At 39.9% G+C, this 18,539-nt stretch overlaps 1 protein-coding gene across 3 annotated transcripts in view; it reads right to left on the bottom strand.

Moving 5' to 3' along the window:
- BRME1 (break repair meiotic recombinase recruitment factor 1) overlaps positions 1-18,539 on the bottom strand; it is a 45,898-nt gene that overhangs the window by 9,486 nt on the left and 17,873 nt on the right. For 2 of the 3 annotated variants that reach the window (XM_020994830.2, XM_020994827.2), the window contains 2 exons: positions 18,341-18,445; positions 11,099-12,670 (listed from right to left, as the gene is read on the bottom strand). In XM_020994830.2, coding sequence (XP_020850489.1) covers positions 11,099-12,670; positions 18,341-18,445 — 1,677 coding nt within the window. The remainder of the gene's footprint in view (positions 1-11,098; positions 12,671-18,340; positions 18,446-18,539) is intronic. The other variant, XM_020994829.2, reaches the window with a different exon arrangement.

Consider the following 18,539-nt stretch of genomic DNA (forward strand, 5'->3'; position numbering starts at 1 on the left):
CACACATGATTTAGCAGCTCCCATAAAGGAGAGCTTGGAATACCATATTCCAGAAAGCAATGGATAAAGACTTACAACCAAGAACAACTTAACCAGTGAAAATGAGTATAATCCAACAGAGAGAAAAATGGATCTTTAATGAAATAGAGGACTTCCAAATAGTGCTGATGAAAGACCAGAGCTGCAAAAGATACTTTGCAAACACATGAATTAAGAGAAACACAAAAAGGTAAACATGACTGAATAATCATAAGGGACTAAACAAGGAAAAACTGCTTTAAAACTATGGGGGGAAAAGAGAGGAAGGTACCTTTCATAACTGAGGTGTGCAAGTAGATGCTATAAAAAACGAGCAAGAGGTTGGGAACCAGTTGACAGTTGAACCCCATTCTCATCTGAACTGGTCAAAAGAGCAAAGAATACACACACACACACACACACACACACACACACACACACACACACACACACACAGAGGTAAAGAAATACATTTTGCCCAACAGGAAAATATGAGAGAAAGAGGAGAAGGGAGAAAGGAGAATAAGAGAGAAGGTAAGTTGGGGGTGGGGAATTAGTCCTAAGCAAAACAAACTTTCAGTCTGCACTAAAATATTGATAACTATTTTTGCTGTGCCAAAGAGTTAGAAACCAAGGGGGTACCCATCGACCGGGGAATTGCTGAACAAGCTATGGTATCTAAATGTGAGGAAGTACAATTGTTCTGTAAGAAGGAGGGAATGGAAAAGACTCATAATGAAAAATGCTATCTATCTCCAGAGAAAGAACTGATAGAATCTGAATGCAGATCAAAGCATACCTTTTTTAACTTACTTTATTTTTCTTGGGTTTTTTTTTCTGTTTTCTTTCACAACATGACTAGTATGGAAATATATTTTGCATGAATGCACACGTGAAAAAAAGAAATAAGGAATAGATGGGACAGTTTCAAAGAAACCTAGGAAGATTTTTATGAACTGATACCGAGTCAATTGAGCAGAACAAGAAGAACAATTTATAGAATGACAACCATATTGTAAAGACAAACAACTCTGAAAAGCTTCGGAACTCTGATCAACACAATGGCCAGCCACTATTCCAGAGGACTCATGATGAAACGTGCTACTTCCTGATAGAGAAGTGAAGGACTCAGAGGGCCAAATGAGACATGTTTTTGTTTTTATTTTTTTTGGATACCACCAATGCAGAAGTTTGTTTTCCTTGACTACATATATTTATAACAGGGGTTTTGGTTTTCTTTTTTTCTCAGTTGGGGTGGAGGGCAGAAGGAGAGAAGTTGGATTTCTGGTAATTAAAATATATATAATAAAAAAAACCTTTTAAAAAGGTAGTGTGGTATAGTGAAAAGAATACTAGATTCATGTACTATCTCCAACGCTTATTGTGTGGCCATAGCTAAGTCATTAATACTCTCTGAGCCTCTGTTTTACTTCTGTTACCTGTCCAATAACCTCAAGTTATTGTGATGAAAGCACTTTGTAAACCTTAAAGCACTACAGAATTTGAGTTATTATTGCTATTAATTAATACATACCCCTATGTGCCCCACACTGGACTAAAAATATTAGCCAGATCTGGTTCCCTAAAAGATAAGCTAAACTAAACACTTAGAAAACTAGTAATCCAAGAGCAAATCTTGAATCTGATTTCAGATCCAGGAGCCTATGCCAACTCCTAATTTACTTCAAGCCCTCTCAGTTTATTCTGAGTTACTGGATGTAAAGGTGGCAGAGAGAGTATATTATTATTCTATCTTTTTTATATCCTTCCAAAGAACCTAATATGACCCTTTGGTTTAGGTAGGCTTTAACTGTGGTCTTTAAACATGCAGGGAAATAGTTGTAATTTCTGTTAAAATCCCGTCAAGGTTACGCAGTAGATAGAGCACTGGCCCTGGATTCAGGAGGATCTGAGTTCAAATCTCACCTCAGACACTTACTAGCTGTGTGACCCTGGGCAAGTCACTTAACCCCATTGCCTAGCCAAAAGAAAAATAAATAAATAAATAACAATCCAGTCAAGGTGGTTGGAATGACCCAGAATGCAACATCAGGGATCAACCATCTGATGATGACTACTGAGCTGTGTGCTCTCTGCCTGAACACCGAGACTCTCCAACTTTCCACAAGCTGCATTGCACCCTCTGACCACTAGAGGATGCTCAAGGCCTGAGCTATCCCCCTCCCCCTTCCTGAAATGGCTGCCGGCCACTTTCAGCCTTTCCTGAAAAGTGCTTCCCCACTACTCCCCTCCCTGCTGCTTCCTATGTTCACACCTGGGGGATAAAAATATTAAAACAGTAACTGCTACAATTATCATGGTTCTGTCCCTACCCCTTGAAAGAATTCACTGTCTCAGTTCTCTCTTTACTCTCTTCTGGATACTTTCTAAAATCCAGAATCTGGTTTTGACACTGCTCTCTCCTGGTTCTATTTGCAAAACATTCCTTCTCCCTTCCTGTGGGCATCCCCCAGCGCTCTCTCCTGGGCCCTCCTCTCTCTATACATTATCTCACTTGATGCTTGGTGATCTCATCCCATGGATTCAATTATCATCTATCTCTATGCAGATGATTCTTAGGTCTATAATTTATCTAGCCTAGGCCTAACCTCTCCTAATTTTTAGTCTTGCATCTCCTATTAGACATTTTCTCATCTCTCCAGTCCAGTCTATCCTCCACTCAGCTGCCAAAGTGATCTTCCTAAAACACAGGTCTTGTCATGTCACCCTACCCCCAACCTCTACCCACTCAATAAACTCCTTATTACCTCCAAGTCAAACATAAAATCTTCTGGTTGGCTCTTAAAAACCCTCCACAGCCTGGCCCCCTAGTATCTTTTCCGTCTTCTTATAATTTCCTCTCCTCTACTACTTGGTGACCCAGTGACACTGGCCTCACTGTTCCTAGCACACTACACTCCATAGCCCTACTCTGATATTCTCCCTTCTGATCTTGGCTTCCTGGATTACAGACACTCAAATTCCACCTTTTGAAACAGTCCTTTCTCAATCCCTCTTCCCTAGCTTCTTGCCTTACAAATTACCTTTCATTTCCCTGTATATATCTTATATGTACACAGTTTGCATACTGCCTCATTAGAATGGGAGCTCCTTGAGGGCAGGAACTGTTTTTACCTTTCTTTGTATCCCCAGTGCTTAGTAGAGTGCCTGGCACACAGGAAGTACTTAATAAATGCCTGTTGACTGACTGACTGACTCTCTTCTGTACACACTGGTTCAAACATATATCATATAGGTCATTAAAGTTTTAATATTTGTTCAATTGAAATTTAAGTAAAACTGAGACTCTCTCTCCTGTCACTCTTAGATGTCATGATTTCTTTCTTTTCTTCCCTATTCCTAACCCCCTCTTCTGTGCTTGGAAATACTCCATGTACAAACTCCTCTAGCTTATGGAGTAAGAACACTTGCTCACAGCATTTCTCAGTAATAAAACAAGGCAAGGCAGCAAAGATTCTCATTGGTTCATGATTGTTAAGTAGGATTCATCAGGATGCCCTGGGCAAAAGCTGATTATGGTGTTTTCTCCTACTCCTCTAATCCTCTAGCAGGTATCTCTGCTCCTGATATGTTGGCAGTATCTTGACTCCCCTTAAAAGTTCCAAAAGAGGACAGTTAAATACAGCCATCCTTCTTTTATAGGTCCTCTGTCATAGGAGATTATTACTATCCCCAAGATAGTCCCTTTATAGTGAAAAAGGATCCTAGATCCTACAATTTATTCTACCTTCATCCAACTCAGAAGTTCAGAGGACAAGACCTGAGAGCTGAGGAGAAGGAAGAAACCTAGGATGGGAGGAATAAGACAGAGTAGTCAGTTTTTTTAAACATATGGGCCTTATAAGGCAAACACCTTTGGTCATAAAGGTTTTCTGGGAATTAGTTCATGTACATACTAGTTGGAAAACACTGTTAGGTGACTCATACTTGTCAAGTCACTGCTGGAACTGACAATAAAACCCAGGAATCCTAATTTCCAGATGATGTTACCATTATCAACTACTCAAACTACACCCTCTTTCCTTATCATTCACCTTTACCAAAGCATGATGATTTTTAAAAAATAGTACCATTTAACCATTCCAGGAAGAAGTTAGGATTTAGGGTACTACCAGGGCAACCTTATCAAACTGAGTCAGGACTGTTTCACAGGCAACCCTCCCATCTGCCCACTCCCACTAGTGAGGGGAAGAAGGGTTTCTGTTCTTCTCTTCCAACTGAGTCTGCTCCCTTGTCAAATAAAACAAAGGAATACCCTGATTCACAATAATAGAGGTAGTCAAATTAAACCCAGATCATTCATCCTCAGTGAGGTGTGAATTCATATACAGCAGCCCAGGAAATATCCTTTGCCTTTTCAATGAGACATTAATGGGAAGAGCCTTACCCTCTATAGGGCAAAGTTAGCCAAGTTCCCCAAAATGCTCACTGCTAATTAATTATCTTCTAGAACTACTCTGCCTTCTGAAGCCTCAGAAAGGTGAAGAGTAAGCCCACCATATTAAATACTCACTTTATAATAGGCTAAATGACACATGGAAAAATGTGATTATTTTTTCAAGGTTGGACTCTGCTGTACTCTAGCCTTTCAGTAAGAAATAGAAGCAGAAGATCCACTTATTCTCTACCTGAGCTAGCCCTGTTCCTTCCCTTTGGGCACTGAGCTGAGAGACTAGGCTGCCCTGACTTGCTCAAATACACACACACACACACACACACACACACACACACACACACACATAAATGTATCATTTTAGAACAATCACACACAACCAACAGACTTTGTATTGGGTCAACAGACTTGCTATCCCCATGAAATGAGGGCCAGCTATTGCCTTATTAAGTTTGCTTAGGTTCATGGTCTAAAGAAGGCCTGCACAACCTACAGCCCACTAAAAGACTTTGGTGGCCTGAGGGTTGAAGGTTGTGGAGTCCTGGTCTAAAGCAATAATCTCCTAAACTTTCTGATTGTGCAGCCATCAGTGAAAAGTTTTTGAGCACATCCTCTACCATAGATGCACGTTTACTTATTTATAAAATATATACATGTACTGCTACACAAATAATTATATACATTATAAAATTTATACAAAAATACAAAATTTAAAAGTATGAAAGATGAAATAAAGTCAAGTTATTGAACAGGGGAGTGATTTGGTCAGAACTATTCTTCAGGAAAATCTCTTTGGCATCTGTGAGGAATGGTTTGGGGGGGGGAAGACTTGAGGCGAGTAGGCTGATTAGGAGACTGTTACAATAGTCTCAGTGGGAGGTGATGAGGGTCTGAACTAAAGTGGCTGCCGAGTGAGCAGAGGACAGAGATCCTAGAAACATTATGGAGGAAGACGTGACAGGATGTGATAAGTGACTGGATATCTGGGATGAGGGAAAATGAAGAGTCAAAGATAATACTAAGGTCACAAACCTGAGCGCCCATAAGGATGGTGATACTTTCAATAAGGTAAAAATAGGGAAGTTCAGAAGAGAGACGTATTTGGGGAGAAAATAATATAAAAGGGGGACAATGACACTGGCCTGCTACACAACACTCCATCTCCCAACTTAGTACATTTTCACTGGCTTTCCTCCACTGCCTGGAATTCTCTCCCTCCTCATCTTTCCATCCCAAAGTCCCACCTTCTGCAAGAAGCTTTTCCTTGTCCTCCTCAATCCTTAGTGCCTTCCCTCTTAGATTATCTAAAATGTATCCTGTATATATTTTGTTTGTACACAGTTGTTTGCATGTTGTCTCCCCCCTAAGGCTATGAGTTCAGTGAGAACAGGAAATGTTTTTTGGCTTTCTCTGTAACTCTAGTGTTAAGCACATTTCCTGGAGTATGGTAGGCACTTAACAAATGCTTTTGATTTGACTTGACTGAGATGAAGACTGCAGCTCACCCATGCCTCTTCATTCTGTGGGATTCACCCTGTCCCACTCAAAACAAAAAGGGATGGGTGGTTATCTTACTCATTGGTTATAGTGCCTTCATAGCCACTAGGGGCAGGAAGTGGGTGGACTGGGGAGAGAGGTCAGTAGGAATTTTCCCAACAGCACCTGTACTGTTGCTACTAACCTAGGTGTGAGTAGATTACGACTGCCTATGCTGAGAGGCCAGTGCTGGAATCAGAAGTAAAGAGGGGGTTAGGATCTTACATAGCCAAGGGAAGGGCTGGAATAGGGAAGTACTGAGGAACAATGGGTAGGTGCAGTTGTGTTAGAGATCAGCTATCACAGAGAGGTGGGATGCAATTTATCTTCCCACCCTCAGACTGTTTAATCACACACCCCTTGGGATCATGCCATGGCCCTCACTTTACAAACCAATGGTCTAGAGGATTGATGCCTAAAGGGAAGAGAGAAGGGTGTCATCAAACATTGGGGTCTTTCAGAAGAAAAGACACTATTCATTTGTTCAGCAACTATCAAGACCAGATCAAATAAAAGGTTCTTTGAGCCCAAATATTCTCTGAAAGTCTTTCAGTGTTCAGCAAGCTATGCTCTTAAGTGACTCTTGATTTATAATAAATAACAAGTACAGAAGTACCTAAGGCAGGTAGAAGGCAGATTATACCTAAAGTTTTCTCTTATCCTTTTGCCCTCTCCCAACTCCCTAAACTTTTAAAGGTACTTTGCAACTCTCTCCTCCCATTAGAACTCTTATGAATGCTTAGGAATGCTCTCTTATCCTGTGTTCCCACAATGCTGCAAGTAACTGTTAACAAAGTAAAGTGTTTACTACATCTTGAGTGTCCTTTCCTTTTTTTTTAAACAGGATTCAAATTAAGGCAAAATTAAAGAGATTTTAATATCAGAACTTTAGGTCTTAGCCAAAGCCACTGAAATTACAAATATCATTACTAATAATGAGAGTCTGTCAGGGCAACCTGACCAACTTCATAGAAATTACAGGAAAGTGAACTTTTTGGGGGACATGGATTACATCTCCCTTTGGAGAGTATACACATGCTCCTTGACTGAGAAGCTCTTCATTGAGAAGCTTGAGGATATCTCTTGATTTCTTTCCAGTCTCAGATAAAATCTTGCCTTCTAGAGGCAGCCTTTGACAACCCCTCTTCATTTTAGTGCCTTCCTTCTTTTGATTCTTTCCCATTTATCCTGTATAGAGCTTTTGTGTACATAGTTCTTTGCATACTTTCTCTTCCATTAGATTGTCAGCTCCCTGAGGGCAGGGGGACTATCTTTTGCCTCTTTTTGTATCTCTAGTGCTTAGCACAGTGCCTGGCACACAGTAGGCCTTAAATAAATGTTTATTGACTACCTGACTAGATACCCATTCATGCTTCACTGATGATGAAGATATAATGTCATGGAGGACCAAAAACCTAGACTCTACCTTTTGCTACTACTTTGAAGTATCTGGAAGGTGCAGGTCCAATGGGAAAGATGATTATCTCTCTGGCAACTCTAAATTCATTTTCCATCAAAGACTTCTGTCTTAGGGTCATACTATTAAGTCCCTAGGATAAACATAAGACTCGCTAGACTGACAAGGGATTGCCCCTTTAGAGACTTAAGTTTGTTTTCCTTCCAGAAAAGGGAAGAGAATGGTATTAGCTATTTGTGACCTACCATGAGTCCTTTGTGATGTTTTGCGTTTTCTGTGGGATGAAATGAAGGCTGCAATTTACCTGATGTTCATTGTTACCTTCAGTGCTTACATGGGAACTAGAGACCTTTTTACACATATCTACAAAGACCTAGAGAAGAGTAATATTCTGAGGATCCCAGAGGAAACACTGGGTGATAGAAAAACAAACCACAGAAAAATAATTTGGGAACAGCCGGTCCTAGGAGTGAACCTAATCCATGTAAGCCTAAAACTTTGGGTGCTGGACCACAGGTTACAGTAATGATACCACATTGTAGGAAGCCAGGAAAGTCAGGTAAAAGAGATGAAGAGGGAGAACATTCCAGGTACAAGAGAAAGTCAGTGAAAATGCCTGGGGTCAAGAAATAGGAGTGACTTTTTTGAGGAATAGCAAGGAGGCTCTGTAGGGGAGTAAGGTGTAAGAAGACTAGAAAGGTAGGAGGGGGACAGGTTATAAAGGGCTTTAAACATAGAAGATTTTTATATTTGATCCTGACCACTGGTGTTTATTGAGTAGGGGAGTGACATGGTTGAACCTGCACTTCAGGAAAATCACTTTGGTGGCTAAAGGGAAGATAGATTAGTGTGAAGAAAGACTTGAGGCTAGTGCGACACACCGGCAGACTATTGTCCAGGCATGAGGTGACAAGATCACCAGGGTGGTGGCAACATCCGAGGAAAGATGGAGATATACAGGAAAGATGGTTAAGAAGGCAGAAAATCACAAGTCTTGATTAGATATGGGATAGGGGGAGAAAGACTGAGTAGTCAAGGATGACACCAAAATTGCAATCCCACATGACTAGGATAGTTGTACCCTCCATAGAAATAGGAAAATTAGAAAGAGGAGACAGCGTGGCAGTAAAGATAATAAGTTCTGTTTTGGACCTTGTTGCAGTCTCCTGGAATGTTGTGGGGGGATCATCTCAAAGAATTCAGTCAGAATACCTCTAATCCAAGTATAGGCATTTATTGAGGATTGGCATCCCTCAGAGCGGGCTAGATTCTAAGAGGAACCAGCAACTTAGTAAGACAAGATAGGCAATTTTATAATGTAATGATGCTGATTATACAACAGAAATTATGAATATTAAAAAGGCAGGAGGGGCTTGTTAAGGGATTAGGTAATGGGGAGGGGTCCCTTCTATGGTTCAGTGGTCAGACATCCTGGTCATACTGCTTTCTGGTTGGCTAGCTATTGTGATCCTGTCTGGTCAAGATGGATAGTTAGGTATTGTGGTCCTGTCTGGGGCTAGATGGATGATGTGATTCTGGTTGAGTACAAGGACACACTTGTTCAAATATGTGAATTGGATCTGGGGGCAGGGGCTAGCTAGGGGCAGTGACTGTACTGAGTCTGGGGGAGGCTTTATTAGGATTCCATCAGACCTGATGAGTTTAAGACGTCTATAAGACATTCAGTCTGAGATGTCTGGTAGGCAGTTGGATACACAAGAGTGGAGGTTAGGAGAAAGTTAGGGCTTGATAAGTAAGTAATCAGAGAATCATCTGCATAGAAATGATAATTGAATCCATGGAAGCTGATGAAATCACCAAATGAAATAGCACAGAAGGAGAAAAGAAGAAGGCCTAACACAGAGCCTTGAGGGACATTAACTATTAATGAATGTGACCTGGATTTAGATCCAGCAAAGAAGGCTGAGAAGCAATGGTTGGACAAGTAGGAGAACCAGGAGAGAGTAATGGCTAGAAAACCTAGACAGAAGAGAGTGTCAAGGAAAAGGGGATGTTTGACAGTGTCAAAGTCTCCAGACAGCTTAAGAAAGATGAGGACTAAGAAGAGGCCATTAGATTTGACATTTAAAAGAGCAATGGTAACTTTGAGGGGGAGCAGTTTCAGTTGAATGATGAGATTGGAAGCCAAGTTACAAAGAATTAAGAAGAAAGTAAGAGGGAAGGAAGTAGAGGCATTGACTACATATGACCTTCTCAAGAAGCGTAGCCATTAAAAGGAGAGTTATTGGATAACAGTTAGCTGGGATGAGTGGATCAAGTGAGAGTTTTTTGAGATGGGGCAGAGGTGGGCATGTTTTTAGGCCACTGGAAAGAAGTCAATAGACAGGGAGAAACTGAAGGTTAATAAAGAGGAGGGATGATAGAGCAGACAATATTTAAGAGAAGATGGCATGGAATGGGATCACTTGTGCATGTTCACATTGGTCAACCTAGTAAGATAAGCCTTGTTCCCACTATATGGATGAAGAAACTGAGGCTCAGATATATAAAGTACTTTGCCTATCATTGCAAAGTAAAGTAAATTACAGTGGCAGTATGCATGGCAGTTTACGACTGATGCATGGACATGAGGGAAAAGTGGGCCCTGAATGCAGTTCTAGTCCTAGTTTAGGTCGCTATGCCGCTTTGGTCAGGTCTTACTGTACTAATTCGTACAGAGATGAATCAAGGAGATCCAGACAAGCATTTGTTGACTGCAAGGCCCTGGAAACAGAAAGATGAATTGTACTCCAGTACATCCTGATTTATCAAGTGAACAGGGATCCTTCACTCATCCTACATGAGATTTACCAAATATAATGCTTCTACTTGTCCAGGCAAGTAAGCACAGATGGCTGGCACTGAGTCAACAGCAATAAAAGCCAACATTTATTTAGCTTTGCTCTTGTTCTGTTAATGGCTATTAGATCCTTAAAGGAAGTGAAGTCCCAAAAGAATCTCAAAGGGACTCAAAAAACTACATGTTTTCCACATGTAACTATCATGCTGATGTCTCAGAGTAGTCAGTCAAAAAGCAAAAGTTTAAGAAATTCTTCATTCTAGATTTGGCAGAAGCTGTGTGAGAAAATGGTAGTAATGAAGGGTTCACACCCAATTCTAGACACACAGTGAATGAGACAGTATTTAATTTGCCTTATGATATGTTCCAGGGATGGCAAAAGAAATTATTTTTTGCTGCTCATGGGTTCTTCAAAGCCCTGTAATTGATTAAGCATAGAAACAAGGAACATATATACACAGTATGCCCCATTGGTGATATATACACATACATAGACATATACATGCATATAATCATATATATGTATATGTGTGCGTATATATATGTATATGTGTGTGTGTGTGTGTGTGTGTATATAAAACTGAGACACTCAAGCCTTGCAGAATGCAGAATGCAGAATGTCTATAGTTTGTATAAAATTATTTTTCACTTCACTCATTACCATAGAAGTTCAACATGTTCTGGATGATATCCAGAATTAACAAATTAGATATTAAACACTTAAGACTTTTTTTGCTATACAAATGGCAAACATTAAGTTGTTATAAGAGAGGCTTAAAAATCTAGAGACAGGTTAGAAGTAAATACCATATTGCAACTGCCTTAGAGAAAGGAAATCACAAACATTCAGATTTAATTGAATCAGTGTCACTGACACAATGACTGTCTGGATACAATATGGAGAAGGCCTTACTTGCTCAGATGGAAATCCAAAGTTAAGGTCATCAAGAGCATCACGTATCTGGCTGTCTGGCAAAAAATCTAGTTCCAGAGCTAAGGATTCTCCCCAGTCAATGTGATCTTCAGAATTACATCCACTTTCAGACAAACCTATTTTTTCTGAAGATTTTCTACTGTTGAAGTTGGACTCAGTTTCTCCGGCAGGATCAGCCCTCATCTTTTCCCCTATAAACAAACAGGCAGTACTAACTGACAGATTGCTTTCTTTAGGGAGACCAAGGTTTTGCTCACTTCTCCCACTGATGATGCCTAACCCCGGTTCATTTTCATCTACCAAATCCATCAGCCACGGAGATGTGACTCTTGTGTTTGGAAGGTGACTTACTTCCTTTTGGTCAGTGCTGGTAGTTACCTGTTTCTGTTCCATATCTGGATACAGACTCTCTTTTTCCAGGGCTAGAACTATGGTATCTTTGTGTTCAGTTTCGGGTATAAGATCCTTAGTTGCTGATACAATAGAAGTCAAATGGTCACAGACCACCCTGATGCCTTCAGAGGGCTCACCTTCATGTTTTGCCTCTTCTCTATCTTCCCCACCCTTTTCAGTATAAGAGGTTCCTTCCAGAAGGACCTCAACAGAGGAGTTCTTATTGGAAAATGAAGGCACTCCAGTGCTTCCATTGATAGGCTGGCTAATCTTAGAAACCTGTGCCCTCCCTTTGGATTCAGAAATATCTGTGATTACTTTTGAGTCAGTATCTGTGGGACGTGAGTAGCTAAGACTTTCCTGCCTCAACATTCTGGACCCTTGGCTGTCATGGCTGAGTTCTGCTTTTTGGTTCATCTTGTTGGATTGTGGCATATTATCAGGGCACCCCTGATCTGTAGCATTGTCCCAGGGGTTCTCTTTGCCAATATTTTGTTCTCTAGCAGTTGGTAAATTAGAATCTGATGGAATCATAAGTGAGCTACTTTCTTCCCTTTTTCCTTGTCCTTCAGAGAAGTCATTACTATATAAACTTCCTATAAGCCCATATGTGGTTGAAGTTCCTACTTCCTCTTGAGTAGTGTCACCTTCGTGGGTGGCTCTTCTGTCTGGCAGAGGTCTGTTTTGCTGTAGCATTAAAGTATTACTGATTAACTGAGCTGCTTCTTTTTGGCTATGGCTGCCTACAGCCAAATTCTCATACATTGGCGTACCGTTCATTTCCATTTCAACAAGGGAGCCAGATTTCAAATTCTTGCTTTCTGGATTTTTGCCATTCAAAGTATTTGTCATTCCCCCTGAAAGATGCTCTTTGTTAGTTCTTTCTTGCATAGTGGTTATACTTCCCATCTCTTGAGGAGCATTGTTGAATGTACCAGCAGCAATATAATAGCTTCCATCTGTGGGCTTCAAGGGACTTTGGCTGTCCTGCTCCTGAAAAAGCAGAACTCTCCCACCACCAACACTGTCCATTTCAGTAATCAAAAACCCCTTTTGCTTCTGATCTTCCAACTCCCTGTCTTCCCAGATAGCTGCTACCAATGACTCATCAAACTGAACATTTTCTGCCTTCTGATGATTAGATTCTGGAAACATTATCTATGGAGAAAAAATTAGAAATTTTAGAGTCTTAAGTAGTTACTTGGCCTATTTTCTTTTTAAAAATATATTTTAAATTTATTTTGTTAAATATTTCCCAATAACAATTTAAAACATTTTAACACTGATTTAAAAAATTTTTTTGAGTTTTAAATTCTCTTCCTCTTCCCCCACCCCTTGAGGAGGCAAGCAATATGATATTGATTATTTATGTGAAGTCATTGAAATATCCTTATCTAGAAGTATTCTACAGCTGAAATCAGGGGTAGGATTAGGAATGGGACAGATACAAGCAGAAGCTAACCAGAATGGCCAAATATGTCAATCAACAATAATTTATTGAGTACCTACTATGTGCAAGGCACTATGCTGGTGTAGATAATATCACATAGTCCTGCCCTTAAAGAGCTTATAATCCAGCTGGGGGCGGGGTATAAGAATCATATGTATGAGTAGTTAATTTTTTCAAAAAAGACACCATATGGTAAGTGAAAGGCAGCATGGTTTGATGGATAGAGGGCTGATTTTGACGTCAATAATACCTAAATTAAGTCTTGCCTCTGTCAAATACTATTTTAGAGCTCATAGCCAAGCAAATGGACTCAGCATACCAGGAAACTCTTATGTCTTTAAGTTACAGAGGAGTTACCAATCTGCATTAGTAAAGGGAATTTCTACACAGGAGTTCCCTGTACAGAGGAAATCTATGTGGGAACCAAAGATAATGTTCAGCATCAAATGTGTGGTGCTGACCATAAGAGCCATCAGAGAGTCAAGATGGCAGAGTATAGGCCAGAACCTGGCTCAACTCTCCCAATATACCCCCTCCAAACAACTTTACAATAACATCTCAAATCAAATTTTGGAGCATCAGAGCCAACAAAAGGTCTAAGGGAGACAATTTTCCAGTCTAAGACAACTTAGGAGGTTTGAAGGAGAAGTCTATAAAATCAGGGTGGGTAGGGCTGGGGCATAGCAAGAACACCAGCGGTGAGCCTTGGAGGTAGCCACAATGGCAGCAGCAGTTCTAGAGCCCTCAGCCCAGAGACAGTAAATGGTTCAGGCAACTGATCAAAAAGAGATTACAGGGGATCTTTTGCTGGCACTGGGTGCAGCTGGCATTCATTTTGCCATTGATTTTTGGCATTGATTTAGTGTGATTTCCTACTCTATTGCCCATATACAGTTTTGGACCACAGTTCCAGGACAGAGAGGACCACTAGTGTTTGTGGCTGCAGCAGGGGCAAGGGCCCTTCCTAGGTAAAAACCAGAAGGGCAGTGACCACACCTCTCCCAGGATAACACTACCTTGGAGGCACTGAAAGCTTGCATACTCCCAGAACTAACTCTGAAAACAGCAGCACAAAAAAGTCTGAAGCTTGGCACAGTGCCTCCTCACCCCTCGGTGAGCAAAGCCCAACTTTAACATAAAGTTCGAAGTAAAGAAATAGGCTGGAAAAATGAAAAGAAATGAGAGGGTTGGCAGAAAACTATGAAAAGAGAATTAACAGCTTGGTAAAAGAGAAATATTGAAAATGAAGAAAATACTACCTTAAAAATAGAATTGGCCTAATGATAAAAGAGGCACAGAAATTCACTGAAGGAAAGAACTCCTTAAAAATCAGAACCGGACAAGTGGAAGCTAATGACTCCATGAGACTTCAAAAAACAATAAAACAAAGTCAAAAGAATGAAAAAAAATAGAAGAAAATGTGAAATATCTCATTGGAAAAACAACTGACCTAGAAAACAGACTGAAGAGAGATAATTTAAGAATTATTGTACTTCCAGAAAGCCATAACTGAAAAAAGAGCCTAGATATCATATATCAAGAAATTATCAAGGAAAACTGCCCTGATATCTTAGCTCTAGAGGGTAATAATAGAAATGGAAAGAATCCACCAATTATCTCCTGAAAAAGATCCCAAAATGAAAACTCCTAGGAACATTAAAGCCAAATTTCTGAGCTCCTAGGTCAAAGAGAAAATATCACAAGCAAGATTATTGCAAGCAAGAAACAATTCAGATATTATGGAGACACAGTCAGGATCACATAAGATTTAGTAGCTTCCACATTAAAGGAGCAGAGGGCTTAGAATATGATTCCAGAGGGCAAAGGAGCTAGAATTACAACCAAGAATAACCTACCTAGCAAAAATGAGTATAATCCCTCAGGAGGGGAAAAAAATAGGTATTTAATGAAATAGAGTACTTCTAAGCATTCCTGATAAAAAGACCGGAGCTGAATAGGAAATCTGACATTCAAACAGAAGACTCAAGAGAAGTATAAAAAGGTACACTTGAAAGAGTAATCATAAAAGACTCAATGGAGTTAAACTGTTTACACTCCTTTAGGGGGAGATGATACATATAACTCCTAAGAACTTTATCATTACTTGAGCAGTTAGAAGGAGCCTGCATAGACAGAAGGCATGAGTGTGAGTTGATTATATTGGGATGATCTCCAAAAAAGAATATAGGGGTGAGAAAGAGAGATGCACTGAAAAGGGAAAGGAGAGGTAGAATCAGGCAAATTTTCTCACACAAAGAAGGTGCATAAGGAAAAGCTTTTAAAATGGAGAGGGAAATGGTGGGTTGGGGTGGCAGGCAATGATTGAACCTCACTCTCATTGGAATTGATTTAAAGAGGGAAGAGAAGAGATATACACCCCCCCCCAACTGAAGATAGCAATCTATCTTATCCAATAGAGAGATAGGAGGGGAAGGAGATAAGAGAAATGGAGTGGGGGGAGATTATAAGGGAGAGGATAGATTAGGGGAGGCAATGGTCAGAAGCAAGACAGACTTTTGAGGAGGGACAGGATAAAAAGAAAAAGAGAAAAGGATAAACAGAGGAAAATGAGATGGAGGGAAGTGCATAGTGAGTGATCATAACTGTGAATGTGAATGGCATAAGCTAACCCACAGAACAGAAGTAGATAGCAGAATGGACTGGAAACTAGAATCCAACAATATGTTGTGTACAAGAGACACACTTGGGACAGAAAGTCACCCAGAGTTAAAATGAAGGGCTGGAGCAAAGTCTATCATGCTTCAACTGAAGTGAAGAGAGCAAGAGTGGCAATCATGATCTCAGACAAAGCAAAAGCAAAAATAGATGTAATTGAAAGAGATAGGAAACTTATTGTTCAGTCATTCAGTTGTGTCTGATTCTTTGTGACTCCATGGACCGTACTGTCCATGGGGATTTCTTGACAAAGATGCTAGAGTGGTTTCTTCAGTGGATCCACTTCTCCAATGGATTAAGGCAAACAGAGGTTAAGCAACTTTCCCAGGGTCACACAGCTAATGTCTGAGGCCATATTTGAACTCGGGTCTTCCTGACTCCAGGCCCAGTGCTCTATGCACTGAGCCATCTAGCTTCCTCCAAATCAGGGAAACTATATTTTGCTAAAGGTACTGTAGACAATGAAGTAATATCAAAAAATTTTACAGCAAGTTTCTCTGATAAAGACTTCATTTCTCAAATATATAAGTAACTGAGTCAAATTTATAAAAAATAATAGCTATTTCCCAACTGATAAACAATCAAAAGATATGAACAAGCAGTTTTCAGAAAAAGAAATCAAAGCTATCAATAGTCAAATGCTCTAAATCACTACTCATTCAAGAAAGGCAGATTAAAACAACTCTGAGGTACCACCTCACATCTATCAGAAATGACAAATGCTGAAGGGGATAAGGGAAAATAGGTACATTAATGGACTGTTGGTGGAACAGTGAACTAGTCTAACCATTCTGAAGAGCAATCTGGAAATATGCCCAAAGGGCTATAAAACTGTGCATACCCTTTGATCCAACAGCACCACTATTAGGTCTACACCCCAAAGAGATCAAAGAAAAAGGAAAAGGACCTATACATACAAAATATTTATAACAGTTCTTTTTATGGTAGCAAAGAATTGGAAATTGAAGGAATGCTCATCAACGGAGGAATGGCTGAACAAGTTGTCCATATGATTGTAATGCAGTACTACCATACTATAAGAAATGATGAGGGGAGGGGGGCAGCTAGGTGGCGCAGTGGCTAGAACGCCGGCCCTGAAGTCAGGAGGACCTGAGTTCAAATCCGGCCTCAGACCAAACACTTGACACTTACTAGCTGTGTGACCCTGGGCAAGTCACTTAGCCCCAACCGCCTAAAACACAAACAAACACACACACACACACACACACACACACACACAAGAAATGATGAGGGGAGTGGTTTCAGAAAAAACATGGTAAAATCAATATGAACTGATGCAAAGTGAAGTGAGTAGAATCAGGAGATCAATGTGCACAGTAACAGCAGTGTTGTAATGACGATCAACTGTGAAAGACATGATTATTCTGATCAATATAGTGATCCAAGACAATTCTAAAGGGCTCGTGATAAAAAATGATATGCACCTCCAGAGAGAGAACTGATGAACTTAGTGCAAACTAAAGTATAACTTTCTTGCTTTTTTTGCAATATGATTAATATGGAAACATATTTTGCATTATTTTACATGTATAATTGATATATTGTTTTCCTTCTCAGTGGGTAAAGGGAGGTGTGGAAGGCAAGGAGAGAATCTGGAACTCAAAATTTTAAAAGAATGTTAAATAATATTTTTTTAAAATTAAACAAAAATAAAGGCTATGGGAATTCAAATGAGGAAGAGATCACTGCAGGCTGGACTACAAAGGGAAGGTGTCACTGAAGAGGCAGGATACACATCATATCTCTAAAAATGGCTAGGGTATAAATAGGCAGAGAGAAGGAAAAGAGGACATGTTTTCTACTGCTGTTTAAAGCAGCAGAAGTAAGAATAAGCCAAGAATATCTGGATGACAATGAGTAGAACCACCTGGCTTAAGCTGAGGGGTCAGAATGTGAAGTTATGTCACAAAATGTACTAACTTGGAATGTGAAGACTGTACCTTATGGGCACACTACAGAAGGGGCTAGCTGCCCTTTCTTCCTCTTCCACATAGTATTATTACTGTCCCCAGGATCTAGATATTCACTTCACCATCAGCTCTTTATAGCCCAAAGTCTATAACACACTGATGACTCTGGTGATACTCTGGGACATAACTGACCAACTACAGGGCAAGCAAAACATTTTAATCCAATTTCATCAAAGTCACTGGGAACTACCTTTCTCAATTACTCTGTTCTGACAAGAGAGAACCTCCCCTACTTCTTTTTTTGTTGGAGTTACTAAATTCACATATTGAAAGTTGTGACACAACACTCTATTCAGCTATATTTGCAGCAAGAGACACTAATACCATCTGCAACTATACTTCAAAGCACTAAAAGCAGGAATGGAGAGTATCATGTTCATGTGTGAGACCTTAAGTGTCCCACAAGCCCCAGAAAACTTGAAAATAAAAGGTTGATTACAGGTATCTAAACTGGGCTGTCATGGGTTTGAATACCTACTAAAAAAGTATATAACTCTGGTTTTGTCTTTTACAATTCCCACAGAGCCATCCTAAATTCCTTTATTAAAAAAGGCTTACATATTATACATTTGAAAGTATACTTGCTTTCAGTGCCAAAGACTGACCCATGTAAAAACTCATATGACTCACATAAGGCAAAAAGGTTATTTTACCAGTAAGTGTTAACCAAATACTAGGATGATTTCAACATAGCATATTTCAGAGCTGTACCTGCTTAGTATTGCTACTCCTAGCAGCTTTTTCCTTTCTCTCAGGTTTTTGAGTCAAAGATTTCTTGGATTGTGCAAACACTGGAACAAACTTCATTTCTGAGTTCTATAAACAATAATAAAAGAGCAAAGTCAAAGTAGAAAATTAAAAAGTCATTTAAAGCTTTTCCTTTTAAATTAAAAGATTAACCATATCAAAT

Source organism: Phascolarctos cinereus, unplaced genomic scaffold, assembly GCF_003287225.1.
Source record: "Phascolarctos cinereus isolate Bilbo 61053 unplaced genomic scaffold, phaCin_HiC Scaffold_4;HRSCAF=312, whole genome shotgun sequence".
NCBI classification, from domain to species: domain Eukaryota; kingdom Metazoa; phylum Chordata; class Mammalia; order Diprotodontia; family Phascolarctidae; genus Phascolarctos; species Phascolarctos cinereus.